Source organism: Temnothorax nylanderi, unplaced genomic scaffold, assembly GCF_030848795.1.
Source record: "Temnothorax nylanderi isolate EJ_2023f unplaced genomic scaffold, tnyl_v1.0 TNYL_tig0020_pilon, whole genome shotgun sequence".
NCBI lineage: Eukaryota > Metazoa > Arthropoda > Insecta > Hymenoptera > Formicidae > Temnothorax > Temnothorax nylanderi.
Window position 1 is genome coordinate 1,879,121 of NW_027249082.1, and position 17,461 is coordinate 1,896,581.

The following is a 17,461-nucleotide window of genomic DNA, read 5'->3' on the forward strand; positions in this document are numbered from 1 at the left end:
ACGGTCGCTGCGACGGCATTAAACTTGATTGCGCTACAGGCTAGTGTTGTGCGACATTTCGGAAAGCCGGGCGCGTCCTCGTTCGTTGATACTTTTGTATCTCGTAGCTTTTATCGGGTACACTCTAAATAATGAAACATAAAATAAGCTGAAAGTAAATCTACGGCACGTCGGCACGATAAATTCGGGTGGCGCGTTGACAGGCCGTTGTGATGGAAATATCGATTTCCATTGCGATCCAGACGGATGGACCCGCATTTAATTACGCAAAACATATGGCTGCGTGGTCGGGTACGGGGAGTGTTGTATTCATTATCGCGAGATGCGACGCACTTGGCAATTTTTAGGCTAAAAATAGTGAAGCGGTTATCTCTGTGCAAGCACGTGCGTTTTTGTATGCTCGTGCGTGTTGTCACGATATTATAACATTGTACGAGGTGTAATCGAAATGCAAACGGCGGTGTAATGAGGCCGAGATAAAGGCCGTCACTCTATTTGCTTGAACCTTTCTTTTTTTTTTTTTTAGAGAGAGCGATAACCGGGGAAAAATGCGTAATTGCTGACGCTGTAGACGCTTGCTTTTGTACACACAGTGGTTCAAGGTAATCAAGTCGCACAAAGAGAACGATATTTTTATCGATGTAACGGTATCCTAATGCAGAATCAATTCATCTTGGGAAAACCTTCCGGACAACAATAAGGTCCGATAGCACTCGTCGGAATTTTGTGCCGAGATGCTTTATACACTCCTCTGAAACACCATTTTTCTTAATCGCCGTTCGATAAAGCGTATCCGCGCGGATATCGCATTTTCCGGACGGCCGAGAAAGACAACGCGCGCTTTCTCCTCCTCATCTTATCTGGTAGTTTCCCGACGGGCCACGAAGTGAACCTTGGCCGAGTTTAAGGATGGTAGTTCGGTAAAGCAGTCGAAGGGCGGGAGAATGTATGCGCGATTTCGAGGGAAAAAATTATACAATTCGGCATCCTCGTTTCTCCTGACGGAAGTAATCTATCGTTCCAAAACGTGTAAGGACGTGATAAAAATCACCACAAGCTTGATTCTCTTTTTTTTTCTCTCTCTAATTTAAATATACGACCCTACAGCTTTCTGCGCAAGAATTAGAACGAAGATATGGATTTATACGCGGCGAAAGTAGGCGCTATAAACTATTTTGATACGAGAAGCTTATAAAGAAGCGGATTGCGCGCATTTCCTTTTCGCGGAGCGCAGTAAATTTTTATTAAGTCCACGGTTAATCGTTGCACGTTGCTGGAGATGGTACGATTATGAAGTCCTAGAGGTATCACGAAAACATGTAAATCACCATAAAAGCAGCTACTTACGTGACGAAGGAGTATAACACGAACGAGCGAGGTAGGACTGGTTCATGATAACCGATACAGATATCGTGGTACTCACCTGCAATAAAACCAAAGGAAACAAATGTTAGTAACAAGCTTGGCGATAAGTAAAAGCGTGCTGCAACGTAGTTGTTTACGAGCGTAATTCAAAATACACGTATCGCTATTATAATTACATAGCATGTATACGGTGCATATATATAAAACTAGGGACGTCAAAAAGGAATCTAAAAGATTTCTTTTTCGATGACGATGTGTGTGTGTGTGTGTGTGTGTGTGTGTGCGCGTGTGTGTTCAGTATATTTATTCTTATAATTAATTCCCCTTAATGTTCTAGCTTTACACTCGACACGGATATACGACGTAGAGCTAAAAATATTTGATTATATAGATTTATTTCTGTAATCCATCTTATTTTCCAACAGCGGCATAACTGTCCTCGACAAATCCGAAGGATGGTCCTTGCCCTGCTCCTTGCGTCACGCTTACCCGCACTTGACCCAATTTCGGGCACGCGCGCGCGATTTCCTTTTCGCCTCTCCCGGGTGAAAAAGCTGTCTCCCCCTTCCCCCTCCCCTATCGAGCTACGCCAGAGCAGTTGCACTTGGACTGAAAATTGCATCGCGCGCGACTGGCAGGCTGGCCTTGACATTCCCGCCGCGTGATCGGTAAATGAAGCTATACGTCACGTAAAACCGCGGCCTGGTGGCGTATAAACGAGAGAGGCGACCGATGCTGTCGACGGAGAGCAGCCTCGTAAAGTTCGTCGCCTTCTAAATATACACGGTGTCTTACTGCTAAGCAGTCCGCTATTATTACGTCGGAGCGCGATCGGTTTTACCTTCGATTCGCCTCGGGGCACTCCCCCAATTAGCGGGCAAGCGTGAAACGCGCGATACCTCGAGGCGATAAGTAAAGCGAGCATTTACATGGCGCGTACCCGATTAAATCGACAATCGGTGTTGTCCGGCAAGCGAGGCCGCCGTACCTGAGATCGCGCGCATCGATCGTCACCGTATACACGCTGTTAAACTCGCGCGAGATTGCAGCACGGTGAAACCGAATTTTCCAGGCGTGTTTTATCACAAACGAGAAGTTATCGAGTTCCCTGAGGAACGATCGAATGTCGTTCTTAATTGATTGACGGACATTCGGCGATTCTGGAGCACTCTACGTATACAAATCTTTCGCTTCCGATCTATTTTCGTTACAACGCAAATCCGTGTCTTGAAATCCAATGTTTATTCGCCATTCGCCATTCGCTGGACGTCTTCGAAATTAGATTTCGGTTGTTTTTCACGAAACGATTCGCATAAACGATTTGTATTGTATCGTAATCGACACTTAATGTCAAATAATTTATATAGACGAGTCGCTAAATTCAAATTATCTAGGTTCTCTCTAGTTCTTAAACATTCTCTAAAATAGCGAGAAACATTTCTTTTATTAATATTACTACTGTTACTTATGTTATTGTATCATCCAGCCGAGTGCGACCGCGATAAAAATGTGTTAATATAAATATGTCGACGCTTAACGACGCGGACATTCTGCGGGGGCGAGATGTAAATCACGGTGAGAGAGGAAGAGAGGGAGAGCGGGGAGAGAGGCTGAATCGGGCCAATGATGACAAAGAGAACCTGTTGGATGAAAGCACGAGGGAATATAGGTCATCCGATCGGGATTTGCGGGACGACCCACGCTCTTTCTTTATGCATCTCGCATCGCTGAAATTTTTCCGCTCCGGAAACGTCCGGGTGACGAAATGCACCTGTGTGCGCCCAATGCAAGTGCGTTGCATCTCGGAAGACAGCGCCATAAATAGAACGCGGAGGTTACCGCGAGTGAATTGCAAAGCGACGGTTCTGCGACGCCTCGCGCGCAATTCTCGACGCAGCTTTTTATTAAAGCAAAGTGCAGTGCTATTTGTTTTGTCTGGTCGTAATTTTTTTAGCAAATATACGTCTGTACAAAAAAAAACAATAAAGGATTTATTACACTTGTGTACACAGTGGGAACATACATGGGTAAATTGCAGAATTAATATTGCAAGCGACACTGATCGTATCGCGATATTAATCGTATATCACATTCGTATATAATATACCGCGGACCATAATTAATCGGCTACGATGACACGAATGTTGACCATAATTTCTACGACGCCCGAATACCGATATCGCGCGTCGCCGGCCGCGTTATCGGCGCGGGTCATCGTTTTTAGCGCGCGTGCCGCTGGAATTACGAGGTCCGCGCGAACGCGCGGGCGAATAATGTATTTCTCCGTCGGACCGGACGGGGCTGACACCGGGGAAGTGCAACGCGGATGCGACGCCCGCAAACGGGAAGCCGGGATAGGGTACGTACGCTGGTCAGGGTACGCAAAAGGAGGAGGCAAGTAGGTCAGTAGGTGACTCGTGCTAAACAGTGCACCAGGAGTGTCCCGACATTGACCTATATGTCTACTTCGTATGTGCACCCGCCCGCCCCCTCCCGTGACCCTTCCTCCTCCCTGTCCTTCTCCCGTTCTCTCTCTTCTCGCTGCCTCTCTTCCAGCATCCCCTCCAGCGATGCACTTTCCAGCCAATTGCATATAGGGTCTGCTTGCAGTGTGCCGGAGTGCACTTGCCCCACTCTATCCAGACGACACTCCGGCGCCGAACCACCGCCCCCGCTCCTCGATCCCTCTCTCTCTCTCTCTCTCACTCTCTCTCTCTCCCGGGCTGCCAGCGGGCGATGGCGCGATCGATGCCCTACACCGGGTGACGAAACCCGAGGCCAAACGTAAGGCTCTAAAGTACCCTCCCGAGCTTCTTAATGTATCCTCGTATGTATCGCAGGCTAGGCTCTTTTTTTTCTCCCTTTTCCGGTGTGCGCACGTGGTGACCGACTTTTCGTAAACGCGGCCGACGCAGCACCAGGAGAAAAAAAATCACGGGAGGGTTCTTCGCCGACGTTCGTTCAGCAAAGAAGTTCTCTAGGGTCCCTAATACGATAATAAAACTAATCTAATTCTTTACAGCAAGGGAAACGTCTATTGAATCGATAGCACTCAACCTACCGGGATCGAAGCGTGAGAATAAGACGAGTAAAATGAAATGATCAAAATCACAGAGTATCTTGTCTTATTTAGACGCTTATCAGTTGCGAGCTAAACCCGATCTTCGGATTGGAATGGGAGGCGTTCAGAGGGAAGAGTCGTCTCGAAGGCTATAGTTAGTAAAATTCGCTTTAGACACGAATTCGTCTATTTAGCATATTATGAACCTGACCATTCTGGCTCTGAATTCCCCACGCTTTCAATTGGAACCTCGACCTCGTAGAGACTCCATCCTGATACGATCCCGAGGGCACCATCCCGGTCCCTCCTAGCTTCTCCGCAGAACAGCTGCGGAGCCGAGCGCCGCGTCCGCCACCATCGCGATCTCTCACCTGTCGGTGTTCCGCGCGAGGTGCGTTTATCGTCGTCGCCGACCTTGGAGGGGACAGTGCGATAATAAATCGTTTCGTAACGCAATCTGCGTGCGCGGGTGCGTGGCGCGTCGAGGCACAGTCTTGCGGAAATATAAATGACGCGCCTGGTGGCGCGCAGGAAGGACAGAGACGGGAGAGACGCGAGAGAGGAAGCAGGGGGATGGGGGGAAGGAAAAGGAAATAAAAATCAGAGTCAAAGTTGCGCGAGTCCAATCGACACTCGACGCGTTTTTCTCACGCTCAATGCGGAACGCGCAGCCTCCCTGTCTCCTCCCCCCCTAATCCTCCTGCGCGAGGAGTGCGTGCCCTCGAGATAAAGTCAGCAAAGGGGGCATCGCGCCCCCTTCCACCGCACCCACGCGCGAATTGCGTAACGCGTTCGCACCATCGCGCCGTGCGTCGTGTGGGAAGTCCTGCGTTTTATTCCGCCACGAAACGGTATCGCTATACGGTGGCGTATATGATGAATATCGTATGTTACATGTTCCGACCGTGGTGGTGGCCTTTTGTCGACGCTCTCGACGGCGACGGTAATTATATTATGGAAATGATGCAGTCACGGGGACGTGGTAATGGCCATAGGGAGAAACATCGTTGAGGCGACATTTTTTTTACTTTGACGCTACTGCAAATTGAGATGACGGAAGACGTGCAAAAAAATGTGCTTTTTAACACGTTACTCGCGATCTCATAATTTTGTGAAAATAATAATTATACGGAAAACTTTTAAGCTCGAATTAGATGAGCCTTATATTAGAAGACAATTATTTTCTATATAAACCACGTTTGAGGATGCGACGTTTTCGTAATAATTTTCCAACTCGCGACTCTCGAAGGCAGAAAGAGAAATCAATATGAAACAAACGGCGAGGAATGGTAATTTCGCCGTTGTTGGCTGGACGTGCGGAGAAGCTGATGGCAGATAAAAAATTTCCGCTGGCTCTGTAATATCTTCTGCACGCGGGTCTTTTCTCTCTCCTCTTTCCTTCCGAAAGAGCAAAGACTAAAGACGGGGATAATGTTTTTAAAAAAAGTACTCCGTTACGAATAATACTCCTTTTTACAATCGACCATTTTATCGAGTCCGCTTTACGAGTCCGGCTATATACATAGAAAAGAGTATTGGCGCAACTTCATTATCGTCGGGAATGCGGCGTCTTTATCGCATTTATCGTATTTAAAAGTTTTACATATCTACTCCGTTGCGCTGGTCATGCACGCGGCTCTCGATTTTTTTTCCTTTCTTAAGTTCGTCGTGATGCTATTAACGTCGCGAAGTAAATCAAATACGTCACGTCTCGCGACTGATAAAGTCTCGAAGAGCGACTCGGTCAGCTGAAAGCAGTAAAAATCCGGTGTTTCGTAACGCAAGGTTTCGACACTTGCGTTCGTATAAGAAAAGAATAGTTTAATCAATTGTAATAATTCCTAATTAAGACTCCCTAATTCCCTAATTCCCTGTTGATGTTCTCCGACCGGAAGTACAGTATATTTTTTCCCGATATCGTCCGCGCGTGTTGCGCGAGTGGCACGCGCCGTGCCGTCATTGTTCCACGATCGACGAGCAATCGAGCGACGCGAGCGCATCGCCGCGCGCCGATCCGCTCGTGCGTGTTCGTCGCAATTGGCTAAAATTGCCCGGTCGTGCCGCAATACTATCAATTCCGCATCGATCGCCGCGTAAGAAGTCGCGCGTCGCGCGTCCAACGCGTCGAGGATCCAACAACGGTGAAATTCGCACGAGGCGCGAGACAGTCCTTGAGAGGAGCGTAATAGAAATCGAAACACGCGCGAGCGCGATCGCGCAACCGCGGGATATCTTAATTGCCTACCCGCATACGCGCGCGCGCGCGCGCGCAGCGGCGGCGGTCGCGGACATGGCGCGTACAATGGTGCGCCGTGCAATCCCTGTAACTAAATTATCAGTACGTGTTTAATTAAGCGCGGGGCAACGCGCGCGCGGGGGCCCCGTGCAACGTTGCTCCCGGCCAAGGTCGGCCCGCAGCCGTGGCGAAATAATTGGCGAGAACCGACCGTGCCTCGGATATAATCGCCGCGGCCGTTGGGAATCGCCGCCGTTCGTGGCAAGACTCTAAAGTCGGGGAAAAGTGGACGACAGAGGCGTAGCGGCGCGTTAAGGAACCCCACGAAACTTACGATTCTCGTAAAAGGAGTAAAAGTCGAGAAGCGCGCGATTGCGCGCTTTTATTTCCACGAGCTTGAACGGATATCCTCGGTTGTATCCCCGTGGCCAGTCCTCGTAATCTGAAAAATTCATCGAGTCGCTCGATCGCTGGCGGTAATGCCGCTGAATTATTCAGATAATTTACGGCAAGTAGAGAATAATTACTATATATTTACGTGAATTATTTATAGACAGTTATGCGACATATACTTTGTACAATGCACGATCCTGCACAACATCGTTAATACCGTTAATTGCGATAATAATAATCGACCGACAAACGGCATACGGTAGGGAAGAAAAACGCCGACGGTCTATTTTTCAAATGATCACTCGTTCGTGCGTAAAACGGCGATTAATTCGATTTCCACGAGCTTCGCGATAACAATTATCCACTTAAAATCCGATTCCACTTCGGGGCGAAAATTAATACAATATGAATTACGCGCGTTATCGCGATCGTTACCGAATGCTCATCGCATGCGACGCATGCCGCTTAATATCGGAAAAAACACGCTCCGCCTCCGCGAGTTATTTTCCCATTGTAACACACTGAATTGCGCGATACGCAGTTTCAAGCGGTAATCGAGTGGCGTCACGATTGCGAGGCTAACTTCGACGAGGTGCTCTAAATAAAATGCAATCCACTTTGTTTACCGGGCGATAGGAAATTAATTTTCCCTTTGTCATTTACTTATCAGCTATTTATCGTTAATCGTTGTGTGTTACCGTGTCAGGGACGATAATTTATGTAGCCATTAAACGCGAGCGCGTATAGAAGGCGCGCTTTTTCACAGGCCGGCCGACGACGGGCAGGCAGGCCTAAAAAAAAAAAAACCTGTCAATGACGTGAATGGCAAACGTATTTTCTGCGTGCTAAATAGGTAGCAGTCAGGTTTCTCTTTTTTTTTTTTCGCCACGTCGAACGGAACGTATCTCGCAAAGTGTCGATTATGCGTGTCATTAACAATCTCCATATCGCCGGATGATCACGCTAGGAAGCACGAATAGCTAAGGAGGCAGATCCAAGCGCGATTCGCACGCGAGAAGAAAACCGCAGGAGGCTTAGCGATGCGTGAACAAATCGCGTCGCGCGGCCTTCGTTCGTGGCACATGGCTCGCGCTACATGGAGTAGGTGTGTCCTGTTTCCGCGGTGGGCAACGCCAATGTCACTGGGTCGACCAGGCGCATTCTGCACTCGCCTCGCCATGAGAAGACGGCAACAATGCGCCGTGGAACAATTGCGTAACGCGATTGCATAATTGCGCTCCGCTCGAGCACACGGTGCGGTGCAGCGCAGCGCTGCGCCGCTCCTCCCGGATCGCGTGCTGCAACGATCAATAAACTCGTCGTGAGTGTGCACGCTCGTATCGCGCGTTTGTACATACCTACGTGTATAGAAGCGTGCATCAGACGTCGATTCGTCGCGCCGATTCTCCGTTCGATCGTAAAAAAAAAAAAAAATCGAACGGTCTCTCTCGCTGACAGTACGACTGTGCAAATGTAATAAATTTGACGATTATTTCTCCGCGATTTGTATCTGAAATACACGGAGATAATTTTTTGTTATATTTTACCCTTAAATTCACTACAAACTTGAGACAACTTGGCAACCAAGGAATTTTTAAAATATACAAAAGACATTTTACAAACAACGTGATAAAAATTACCAAGCAGATTGGTAAACTTTGAAAAATTATTGAAATTTCCTAGATATATTTTAGTAAAATTAATCAAACATATTTTATATTTTAATGTAATAGATATTAATATCTTTTATTATGGTAGATATTAATCAGAATAGCTCGCATAAAATTCTTGGTGGTACATGTTGTCCCACAACTACTACCATGATTTCAGGGTTAAGAGAAAATTCTCTCCGTGTATAGGGGAGCGAGAAAAGCAGCGACTTTTTATCGGCTCGCCCGAAATTTGTTCAAAGCGCGACGGATTGTCTGATGACGCACGAGGCACGTTTTCACTTTCGACGCATTTACTCGCGATTATCGGCATTACGTCGAAAACAAACAAGTCGCGTCGAAATTTCTCGCCCACGCCCGAGATCTCTCCTCGCCCTTGCCACTCAGGAAAACGCTTGTAACCGCACGACGGCGACGTCCTGGCCGTGCGCGATATGGCAAACCGAATATCTAAATAGCGAATGTGCATGTCGTGCGCCCACGCTCGCGAAATTCTATCGCATTAGACGCGAAATCCGAGCGCGAGCGAGCGAGCGAGCGAGCGAAGAGAAGAGGGAGAGAGGAGGAGGAATTAAGAAGCATCTCGTCCCGCGTTTCGATACCAACGACGGTGCATCTGCAATTAGATACGGTGCACGCCGCTTCTGAGAAACGACATACCGCACCTGAGAACTCCCGCCTTAATGACGGCTAACGACGGCCGTTTGCTGGATATTTTTCCATCTTCGCAATCTTGCCGATGACGCGCGCGCGCGCAGGAGACGTTGAAAATAGCGAATCGCGGAAACACCTTCTGCATTACATCATAATCGTATTTTCTTCTTTTTTTCCCCCCGAGAGGTTTCTTCGCGACGTGCCCTTTTCGCAATTTTGCATCGCTTCTAGGAAAGCCACGTACGAGCGTACACAGGGCCTACAGTTTGGCGGAACCGAGATGACGCCAACAGATGTCCGGCTGGCCTGCCATGACGATCGACCTGCTCGTCGGAGTTCAAACGCTAACGTTGGATCCGGAAGAAAAAAAGAAAAAAAAAGAAAAAAAAGAAAGAAAGAATAAATTCAGAAGACAGGCAGAACACACAGTTCGCATCAGGCTTGCATAAGTTCCTCGAAAAACGCTATGCTTGAAAATCGATTAATCATTCCCTTCGTTTTGATTTTTATACCTGAGATGCGCACGTGTCTTTGAAAAAGTGAAAGATGGCTCGACGTGTTTCGGACACCCTGTATAGCTGAGAAGTCTAGGATAGCCTGCGGTATAAAAACCTTGTTGCACTTTGAGATTTCGCGTCGCGCCTGCTGTGTTAGCTCGCCCTCTCTCTCTCTCTCTCCCTTCCTCTCCGCAGAAATCGCGATGCTCGCTTTGGAAGACCCTGAACTACGCTGAACGCTGAAGCAAAGAGTATGGAAGCTAGAAGAATAACAGGAGCAGCGTATAAGGCGTCGTCTGATGCGCTGCATGGTGCAGGAGGACGGCGTTGCGAACGAGAGGAAGCGGGAGCGAGCGAGGGAGGGAGAAAGAGATCGAAGAAGGAGCGAGGAGGAGAGCGAGAGAGCGGGAAGGGAGGAAGAGAGAGAGAGAGAGAGAGAAGCGGCGTGGTGGAGGGAGAAGTACACGTAGCAGCGCGGCTCGTCCTTGGACTTATATAACGAGGAAGAGACCAACAGGGAGAGGAGAAAGAGAGAAAGAGAGAGGTGGCTCGCGAAAGAGAACAAAACGCCGCGTGGATGGTGTACGCGGATTAAAAATGAAGGATAAAGGGCGACGCTGGTTGGAACGCGCGCGCCTGCAGTCCTGCGTCGAGGACAAAGAAATCCCGGAATTTTGTGGATCCTCTTAGGATGGTCGGCAGGTCAGAAAACTCAAAAGATGCACTTTTGTCGGTGCACACGCCTTTTCCGCTTTCCGTCATCCCTTTTTGGTCGTCCGTGAAAACGCTGACAGCATTTTCGTTTCAACCGCAAAAACCAACCCAGCTTCCACGAATACTTTTTCCATTTCGACACGAGGTTTTCCATTGAGCAGGTCGAGTTGAAATTTTCGCATCTCCTAATCTTTTCTCGACACGTGTAATATTTTAAGCGACAGGTATACCAGAAAAGAATGACTCAGTCTTCGATAAACGCATAGCGCGTGCATTTTTTCGCAAATTTAAAAACGATGATCTCTTTCGTGTTTTCTTCTTTCGTTTCTCCGGCAGATTTGATCGCGCATTAAAATTCACGTAGCACGAACGAACGTGTCCTGTCCAATTGACCGCGGATTATCCCACAAGACGGACCGCCGTGCTCGAAGCGCGACGTCTTGAAAAGCGAGAGGAAAGCAACGGCGAGGCAACGAAGGCGACGAGGTATGCGAAGGAAAGAGCAGCGAGAAGCGGGAACGAGGCGAGGAGGAGTCGTGGCCGTGATCTCGCGGGGACCGGAATGAATGCAGAAAGGTCGTCGGTTGGGTCGCACGCCGCCATCCACCGCGCCAAACTTAGAAACGAGACGCGCTCCCGCGAGGAGCGCGATCTTACTCCACGCGCGTATGCGCGGCTTCTTATCGCGCTTCCTTTTTCTCTAGCCTACTCAAAAATCATGATATTTGAACCGCTCAAAAACCAAACTGTGTGGTCATTTGATCCCAGAGATCCCCGATTTTATGGGAAATCACACAAGATCCTCGAAATAAATATACAGAAAGCCAAAAAGAGATTATAAACTAATCATGTTTTGAATTTCCAAAATTGACAGATTTACGGAGTTGGGTTCAATTTGGTTTTCGAGAGACTTATTTGTTATTCGCGTGTGAATCTGTATCGCGCCAGGTTCGTCGCTGAAACGATCGACGTGAATCGCGGGATTAATGAACAATTTGAGCGAATATGAAACCCACGCATAATCGGATGGTATGATAGATCATTAGATCAATTGTACAAACTCGGGTCGCGATAAAATTGCTCGGATTGCGTAGCGATCGTTTCCGCGCGACGAAACATCAAATTGACGAACGAATCGTTTGATTCGACAGTCTCGATCGCGCTAATAACCGCAATTAAATCATCGGAATATCAGATTAACTGCGATTTGTTCCGTCGAATGGATTGTTCGACGCTTCAGTTTTGTTCATCCAAAGCAAGTTTACTATTTGGTGCTAATTACTTTGAATTTTGTGCACAGAAAAAAAGAAGTGTCAAATCAAAACTTATATATTCGTATACGCAACAATCCATAAATCTTCTTATGAGAATTTCAACTTAATTTTTTAACTATACATATAAAATGACTTCATACAATACGATTTATTGCAATAAATCCCATTTCAAGATTTCCACATTAAAACTAAAAACATCATCAAATCAAGAATATTCTTTTTTTTCTGTGCAGTAACTCCGAAAAATCGCTTGCCAATAAAATATCCGAGACAATTCGGCTCGCAACAGTAACATGTTATTCAAGCACAGAATGAATAGGAATTCGTGACAACCCCTGCAACCTGCATCTCGATCCACTCAATCATCCCCCTAAAAGGGGCTTTCGGGTAAGGCAATACAGGACCAAAATATCCGTTCTAACCTTGCGGTCGTTTTTCCCCATGACAGGTTACTCCATCGAGGGTGACAAAATTTTCCCCGTCTCGATTCATGATCGAAGGGAACCACCGGGCGTGCACCGGGGGAGGGAGGGTTGGACGGCGACGACGCGGGAGGGTTAATTCGCGTTGGCTTGAGGTAGGGCGCGCACGAGCGGTCGGCAGGTGTCGCCACGTCGCGACGCGACGAAGCGCGGCGAGGTACAGCGGGGGACGCGCGCGGGGGGGCGCGAAGGGAAAGGGGAAAAGGGGGACACGCGGGCCGCTGGCCGATGGAAGGAGGGGGGGGGGGAGATCGCTCGGTCAGGCGATAATAATTCTCACGTGTGTGCGGCCCGTGCGCGCCGTTGTCAAACGACACCGTGACTCTGATTCGCCGCGCGCGCGCCGGGGCCTCCTATGTAGGTTAAAGACACGGAGTTACGGCCGCGGCGGGCAGTTGCGCAACGCGGAACGCCCGTGCCAGCCGTGCACTCTCTCACGGGTTACGGCTCCCTGGTGGCGGCGTGCGCGCGCGAGCGAGCGAGCGAGCGGGGAAATGTCGCCGCGCGTCCGTCGTTTTCTCGCCGGCTATCTGGACGGCGAGAGAATCGCGCGCGCGGGCGGATCGCCGTCTCGGATTTCTCGTTCGACGGCGTCCGTTCCACCACGTGCCCGTGAGCGATCCGCAGGATGATGCCCTGGAGGCGTAGCGCGCGCGCGCGCGCGCACACTCTCCTCTCTCTCTCTCTCCCTCTCCATCCTGGTCAAGATGCGGACGAGGCGCGCGAGCGAGACGGCGAGAACGCGGGGGAGGCGAGGGAGCGCGCGAGAGAGAGAGGAAGGAAAGAGGCGGAGGAAGAGAGAGAGGAGGACGACGCGTTGGTACAGTCTTGGCCAAAAGCGCGCCGCGTGACATAGATTCGATCGGCGACGGCGATTTACGCGAGAGCTCGGAGCGGTCGACGGTCCGCCGCGACCTCGACTGCCAGGAGGTCGGCCGTCAACCGGGCCGACCCTCTCGTCGAAACGTCGTCGCGTGGACGCGGACGCGGCGACGACCCCGCGCGACTCTTAACGCGGTCACTGAACCAGTTCCGTTTCGACCCTGACACTGCCATTGCCCCCCCCCCCCCCGCGGGGGGAGCGCGTCCGTGTCAAGATTGGCACAATATTGGCCCCGCCGTTTTCCCACGCGGGTGTCGTTATCCTCCGCGCGCGCTGGCGAGACACTTACCCCTGTCGGAGGACTCCATCGTCGTCGGCTCCTCGGCGAACGCTGCGCTGCGGTCCCGCGGCGGCCTCCTGGGGCACGGGGCTGGTACGCGCGCGGCGGGGATCGTCGCGCTTCCACGGCGCACGTGGAGATAGTCCCGCTCGTGGCTCGCGGCGGCGGCGGCGGCGGCGGCGGCGGCGGCGGCGGCTGCACGGTCAGCGCACGGCTCGAAAATTTTCTCACCACGGTATAAACATGGCCGGCCCGCGCACGGCCGCACGGCTCCCTGGCCTGTCACAATCCACGATGGGGAGGGGGGGTCGTTGAACCTTATCGCGGGTGCGAGACGGCGTCGCGGTAGGGCACCGGCCGCGCGGACTTCTCTTTCCGGGCCTCTCCGGGGAAAAACGGTGCAGCACCGTGGACTACGGTGGGCGCGACCTAAAAATAGATCACCAATTCGGCGGATTGTTTTGACTAATAGTGCGCTTCGCAACCTACTCGCCGGTGGCGCCACTGCGCGGCGAGGGCCCCACCGGCGTCGGCCGCGCCGCGCCGCCGGTGCGCACTGCGCGCCACTGCGCGCCGCGTCGCGTCGTCGCGGCGCACGACGCGCACCTACTATACCCCTCTACATGTATATGCATATATACAGGCGCGTGCACATGATCGCTGTCAAACCGGTCAAACGCTGTAAGTTCAGAGACGGTCGAGACAATTTCCCTCGATATTCGGCACGACAATTGCGTCCGCGTTACGCTACGATGTCCGGGAGCGACGTGAAGCAGACACTTAGAAAGCTGGACTTCCCTTACTGCGCCAGGGAAGCTCTGTGCAGAATCGGTACGAGTGGTACAGGTTATCTCGACGCCGCTGGTCTGTTTATTTTAGCTGTGCTCTCTGTATCTCGAAAATATAGCACGACACACTTGTCTTTAATAATTTTACAATCGTATTCTAATGTTATTTACAGCAACATTTAACAAAATGTATTTATCTATGTTTCAATATTATGCAGCTAAAATGTACAGATCTACGTTACATTTTAATATATCACGACTCTCTCTCTCTCTTTCCCTTTTCGAATATTAAATTTTATTTGTTATTCGTTTGTCAAGAGGTACTCTGCTGCAGGCCGGGCAAGCAAGTGGACCTGCAAATGGACTTGATATCGGAGTTTGTGTTCGGAGAGGTAGAGAAGCGGAAGAAACGCAACATGACAACGGCGATACATGAGCTGCAGCTGATAGACTGCATGAGCGACTTCTTCCAGAGCCCAGGCGGCAGTCCCGCGGTGCGCAATGCCCTCTTCCTGTCGCTCTTCCCGGCGGACAGTCCCAGATACAAGATCCTAGGTAACCTGGTATCGTTCGCGATCGCTACGCAAAATAAGGCGGTCCTAAACGCAGCTGGCATTTGGATGCAGCAGTTGGGCTCCACCTCGCCGCAGAGCGTAGGACTGGCGAGGCACGTGCTCAACGACTACTTCGTGCTCACTCCGAGATCCATCGACAAACTGAAGCAGCTACCCGTACTCGCGCCACATTTCACTGCCAACCTGCTGACGGCGATAGGTGAAGTGTACGAGGACAAAGATCCGCCTACCGAGCTGCTCAGATCGGTGGGCGAGTGGATCGACGAAAATCCGAGTTTACTGTTAACACCCCTGATGGACAATCCGGCATTGCCCACCGGCGGGATTCCGATGACCCCAATAACACCTATAGCAGGCTTGTTCAGGTCATTTCCCATTCTATAACTTTGCACGAAGATGGCGAACAAAAGCATTTAACATCGAACCATTCTTTCTTTTATCTACAGATGGTGCATATTGAGTCCTCTGCGTAATGACACTACGGAAAGCACAGAGAGTCAGGAAGAGTCGCGAAAATTTTACTCGAAAGTTCAACAGTTACTCATGGACTCGGTGCTACGACTGAACAACAGCGGTAGCAACAAGCACGCGATCTCGGCGCAACATTTGGCGTCTACTACTCGGTTATTGACGGCGAATCTGCAAAATCGTCCGAACATCGAAACAGTCTCGCGTGACCTAGCTATGGAACGACTCGCGCAAGCCGTCAGCGCGGCCATGTCTGCGAACTGCATTTACGGAAATAAACGTGTGTATCTTATACATATACGTATTTATAAGATGTATTCGCGCGTACATATCATAATATTACCATATTTTTATACATATCATTATTAACGTTCGTTTCAGAGGAACTATTAGCCCTTCTGCAACCACTGTCGTATCAGCACTTTTTGATAGAATGGACATTACAAACTTATGCAACTAAAGCAGCTTGATATGAGTATGACGACGACGACAGCGACGGCAATGATGACGATGAATTAATTTAATCGACAATATTCTAAATAATTATTGTTTGTATATAAAAAACTAAAATCATTAGGCAATTATATTGTATATAACTTGTTTCGCTAAAAAATAAAGATTCTAACGAATTACAACTGATTTTAATAATTTTACAATCATGTCCTAATTATTTATCCTAGTTATTTACAACATTTAACGTACCTAAAATGGCTTAAACGTCCGTTTTTGTTTCAATTCCTGTAGTCTTTTTTTATCCAGTTCGAACTTTTTTCGCAACTCCGCTAAATCTGAAAGCAAGATCGTACAGATTAAGCGCATTCTAAAAAAAAAAAAAAAACCACTCTACGAAGAATTTTGTAATGCACAATTGTACTTACTCTGCTTTTTCGTCTCGCGAATTTGGAAAGTATAGAAATTAAGCAATTGCTTCTTCTTCTTGCGCTGTTCCTCCTTCTGTTGCACCTTGCTGATGGTAGATTCCTTCCTGGTCGGCGCAAATTGCCCTCTCTTCTTTCCACTCGTTACAGTTACCCAGCCTTCGTCCTTCTCTTCCGCAGCTTTCTCTCGTGCGATACGATTCTGTACTTGCTTGTCGTACAAAGTTACATATTCCTCGATGTCGGTTTTCATTAGTCGCTCGTCGTACAACGTATTATTATACTCTGTACACCATTCTGTTTAAATAATTAAAAATAGAGATATAGATACAGATTATATAAGAGACAAGTTGTTTCTACGTACATATTAAAAATACAATACTCACTTTCTAATCCTGTGAGGCACACACTTTTGTCACCGTTCAACGTAATGACGCAATCTTCCGAAAGTTCCATCGCCCTGTCCAGAGAGGACTCCTTCTTGAAAACGATATACGCAGTTTTAAACCCTTTCGCGCTTGAAAACGTAACGGACCGCACATCTCCGCAGAGATCGGCGAACGCATGTTTCAGACAATCGGTGGTGGCGTACGGCGGTATATTCAATACAAAAAGAGTTCTGTTTCTGGGATACTCCGGTTCCTGATTTCTCACGGAGTGTTCCTTGAAAAACAGCTGGTGCTTGTCCGAGCTGTCGGCGTCGAAGCGAATCCATAGCGCTGTAATACGAAATAACCTCGTTTAAACACGATTCGGGATACATATATTTTTACGGTATATACAGCAACGACTCACTTTTGAAGCTTCTCGCACTCTGTTTACTGGCTTTTGTAACCATCTTTAAAGCCTAACCTCACTGTTGTGCACGAATCTAAGATCTGTTTCTTATAGCTGAATTAATGTACATACACTCTCTGTATTTAAAGTGAAATATTGTACAGATATATGTTCTGGCGGTTCCGTCTAATTTCTACAGGTAGGGAAAACGGAATCCAGGATTACTAAACGTTTGACAAACCGAAACTATACCTCGCGTCCGCGGCTCGACAACGTGCGTCGTGCGGTATCGCCGGTATCACGTGACGTGGAACAGAGAGAAATAGGTTATAAATCTGAATACGATTCGCGCGTATATTTCTAATTTGCAATTATATTAAGGCGTGCAATGAACTGAAAATAAAGGACTCGACTATTCGAAACCAGAAAACTCCGACTTGTACGGAAACGCATAATAAATATATAT

The 17,461-nt window shown here is 48.8% G+C and overlaps 3 protein-coding genes across 6 annotated transcripts in view; 1 reads left to right on the forward strand and 2 right to left on the reverse strand.

Annotated features, from left to right (window-relative positions):
- Positions 1-13,932, reverse strand: part of Usp (retinoid X receptor ultraspiracle) — a 67,389-nt gene extending 53,457 nt beyond the window's left edge. The window contains exon 1 of one of the 2 annotated variants that reach the window (XM_071700081.1): positions 13,519-13,932. In XM_071700081.1, coding sequence (XP_071556182.1) covers positions 13,519-13,537 — 19 coding nt within the window. In that variant the 5' untranslated portion in view covers positions 13,538-13,932. The remainder of the gene's footprint in view (positions 1-13,518) is intronic. The other variant, XM_071700079.1, reaches the window with a different exon arrangement.
- Positions 13,933-13,975: 43 nt separating this feature from the next.
- Positions 13,976-15,975, forward strand: LOC139769200 (integrator complex subunit 15). 3 transcript variants are annotated; one of them, XM_071700084.1, is made up of 4 exons: positions 13,976-14,340; positions 14,632-15,237; positions 15,319-15,620; positions 15,722-15,975. In XM_071700084.1, the coding sequence occupies exons 2-4, from the start codon at positions 14,657-14,659 to the stop codon at positions 15,808-15,810; spliced, it is 972 nt and encodes a 323-aa protein (XP_071556185.1). In that variant the 5' UTR covers positions 13,976-14,340; positions 14,632-14,656; the 3' UTR covers positions 15,811-15,975. The 3 variants fall into 3 exon arrangements, with proteins under 3 accessions (XP_071556185.1, XP_071556183.1, XP_071556184.1); XM_071700082.1 differs by having other exon boundaries at positions 13,977-14,340; positions 14,616-15,237; XM_071700083.1 differs by having other exon boundaries at positions 14,153-14,355; positions 14,616-15,237.
- LOC139769202 (ribosomal RNA-processing protein 7 homolog A) lies at positions 15,626-17,299 on the reverse strand. The gene is made up of 4 exons (XM_071700087.1): positions 17,014-17,299; positions 16,605-16,937; positions 16,219-16,515; positions 15,626-16,128 (listed from the first exon to the last, which is right to left on the reverse strand). Exons 1-4 carry the CDS (start codon positions 17,054-17,056, stop codon positions 16,043-16,045), a joined length of 759 nt encoding a protein of 252 aa, XP_071556188.1. The 5' UTR covers positions 17,057-17,299; the 3' UTR covers positions 15,626-16,042.
- Positions 17,300-17,461: the final 162 nt, after the last annotated feature.

Coding starts and splice junctions, on each gene's coding strand:
- LOC139769202 (XM_071700087.1), bottom strand. CDS start 17,056: ATGGTTACAAAAGCCAGTAAACAGAGTGCGAGAAGCTTCAAAA. Junction 16,516..16,604: donor GTGCCTCACAGGATTAGAAA/GTGAGTATTGTA, acceptor TTATTTAAACAG/AATGGTGTACAGAGTATAAT. Junction 16,129..16,218: donor TCGCGAGACGAAAAAGCAGA/GTAAGTACAATT, acceptor TCTTGCTTTCAG/ATTTAGCGGAGTTGCGAAAA.
- LOC139769200 (XM_071700082.1), top strand. CDS start 14,133: ATGTATATGCATATATACAGGCGCGTGCACATGATCGCTGTCAAACCG. Junction 14,341..14,615: donor GGAAGCTCTGTGCAGAATCG/GTACGAGTGGTA, acceptor TCGTTTGTCAAG/AGGTACTCTGCTGCAGGCCG. Junction 15,621..15,721: donor CTGCATTTACGGAAATAAAC/GTGTGTATCTTA, acceptor CGTTCGTTTCAG/AGGAACTATTAGCCCTTCTG.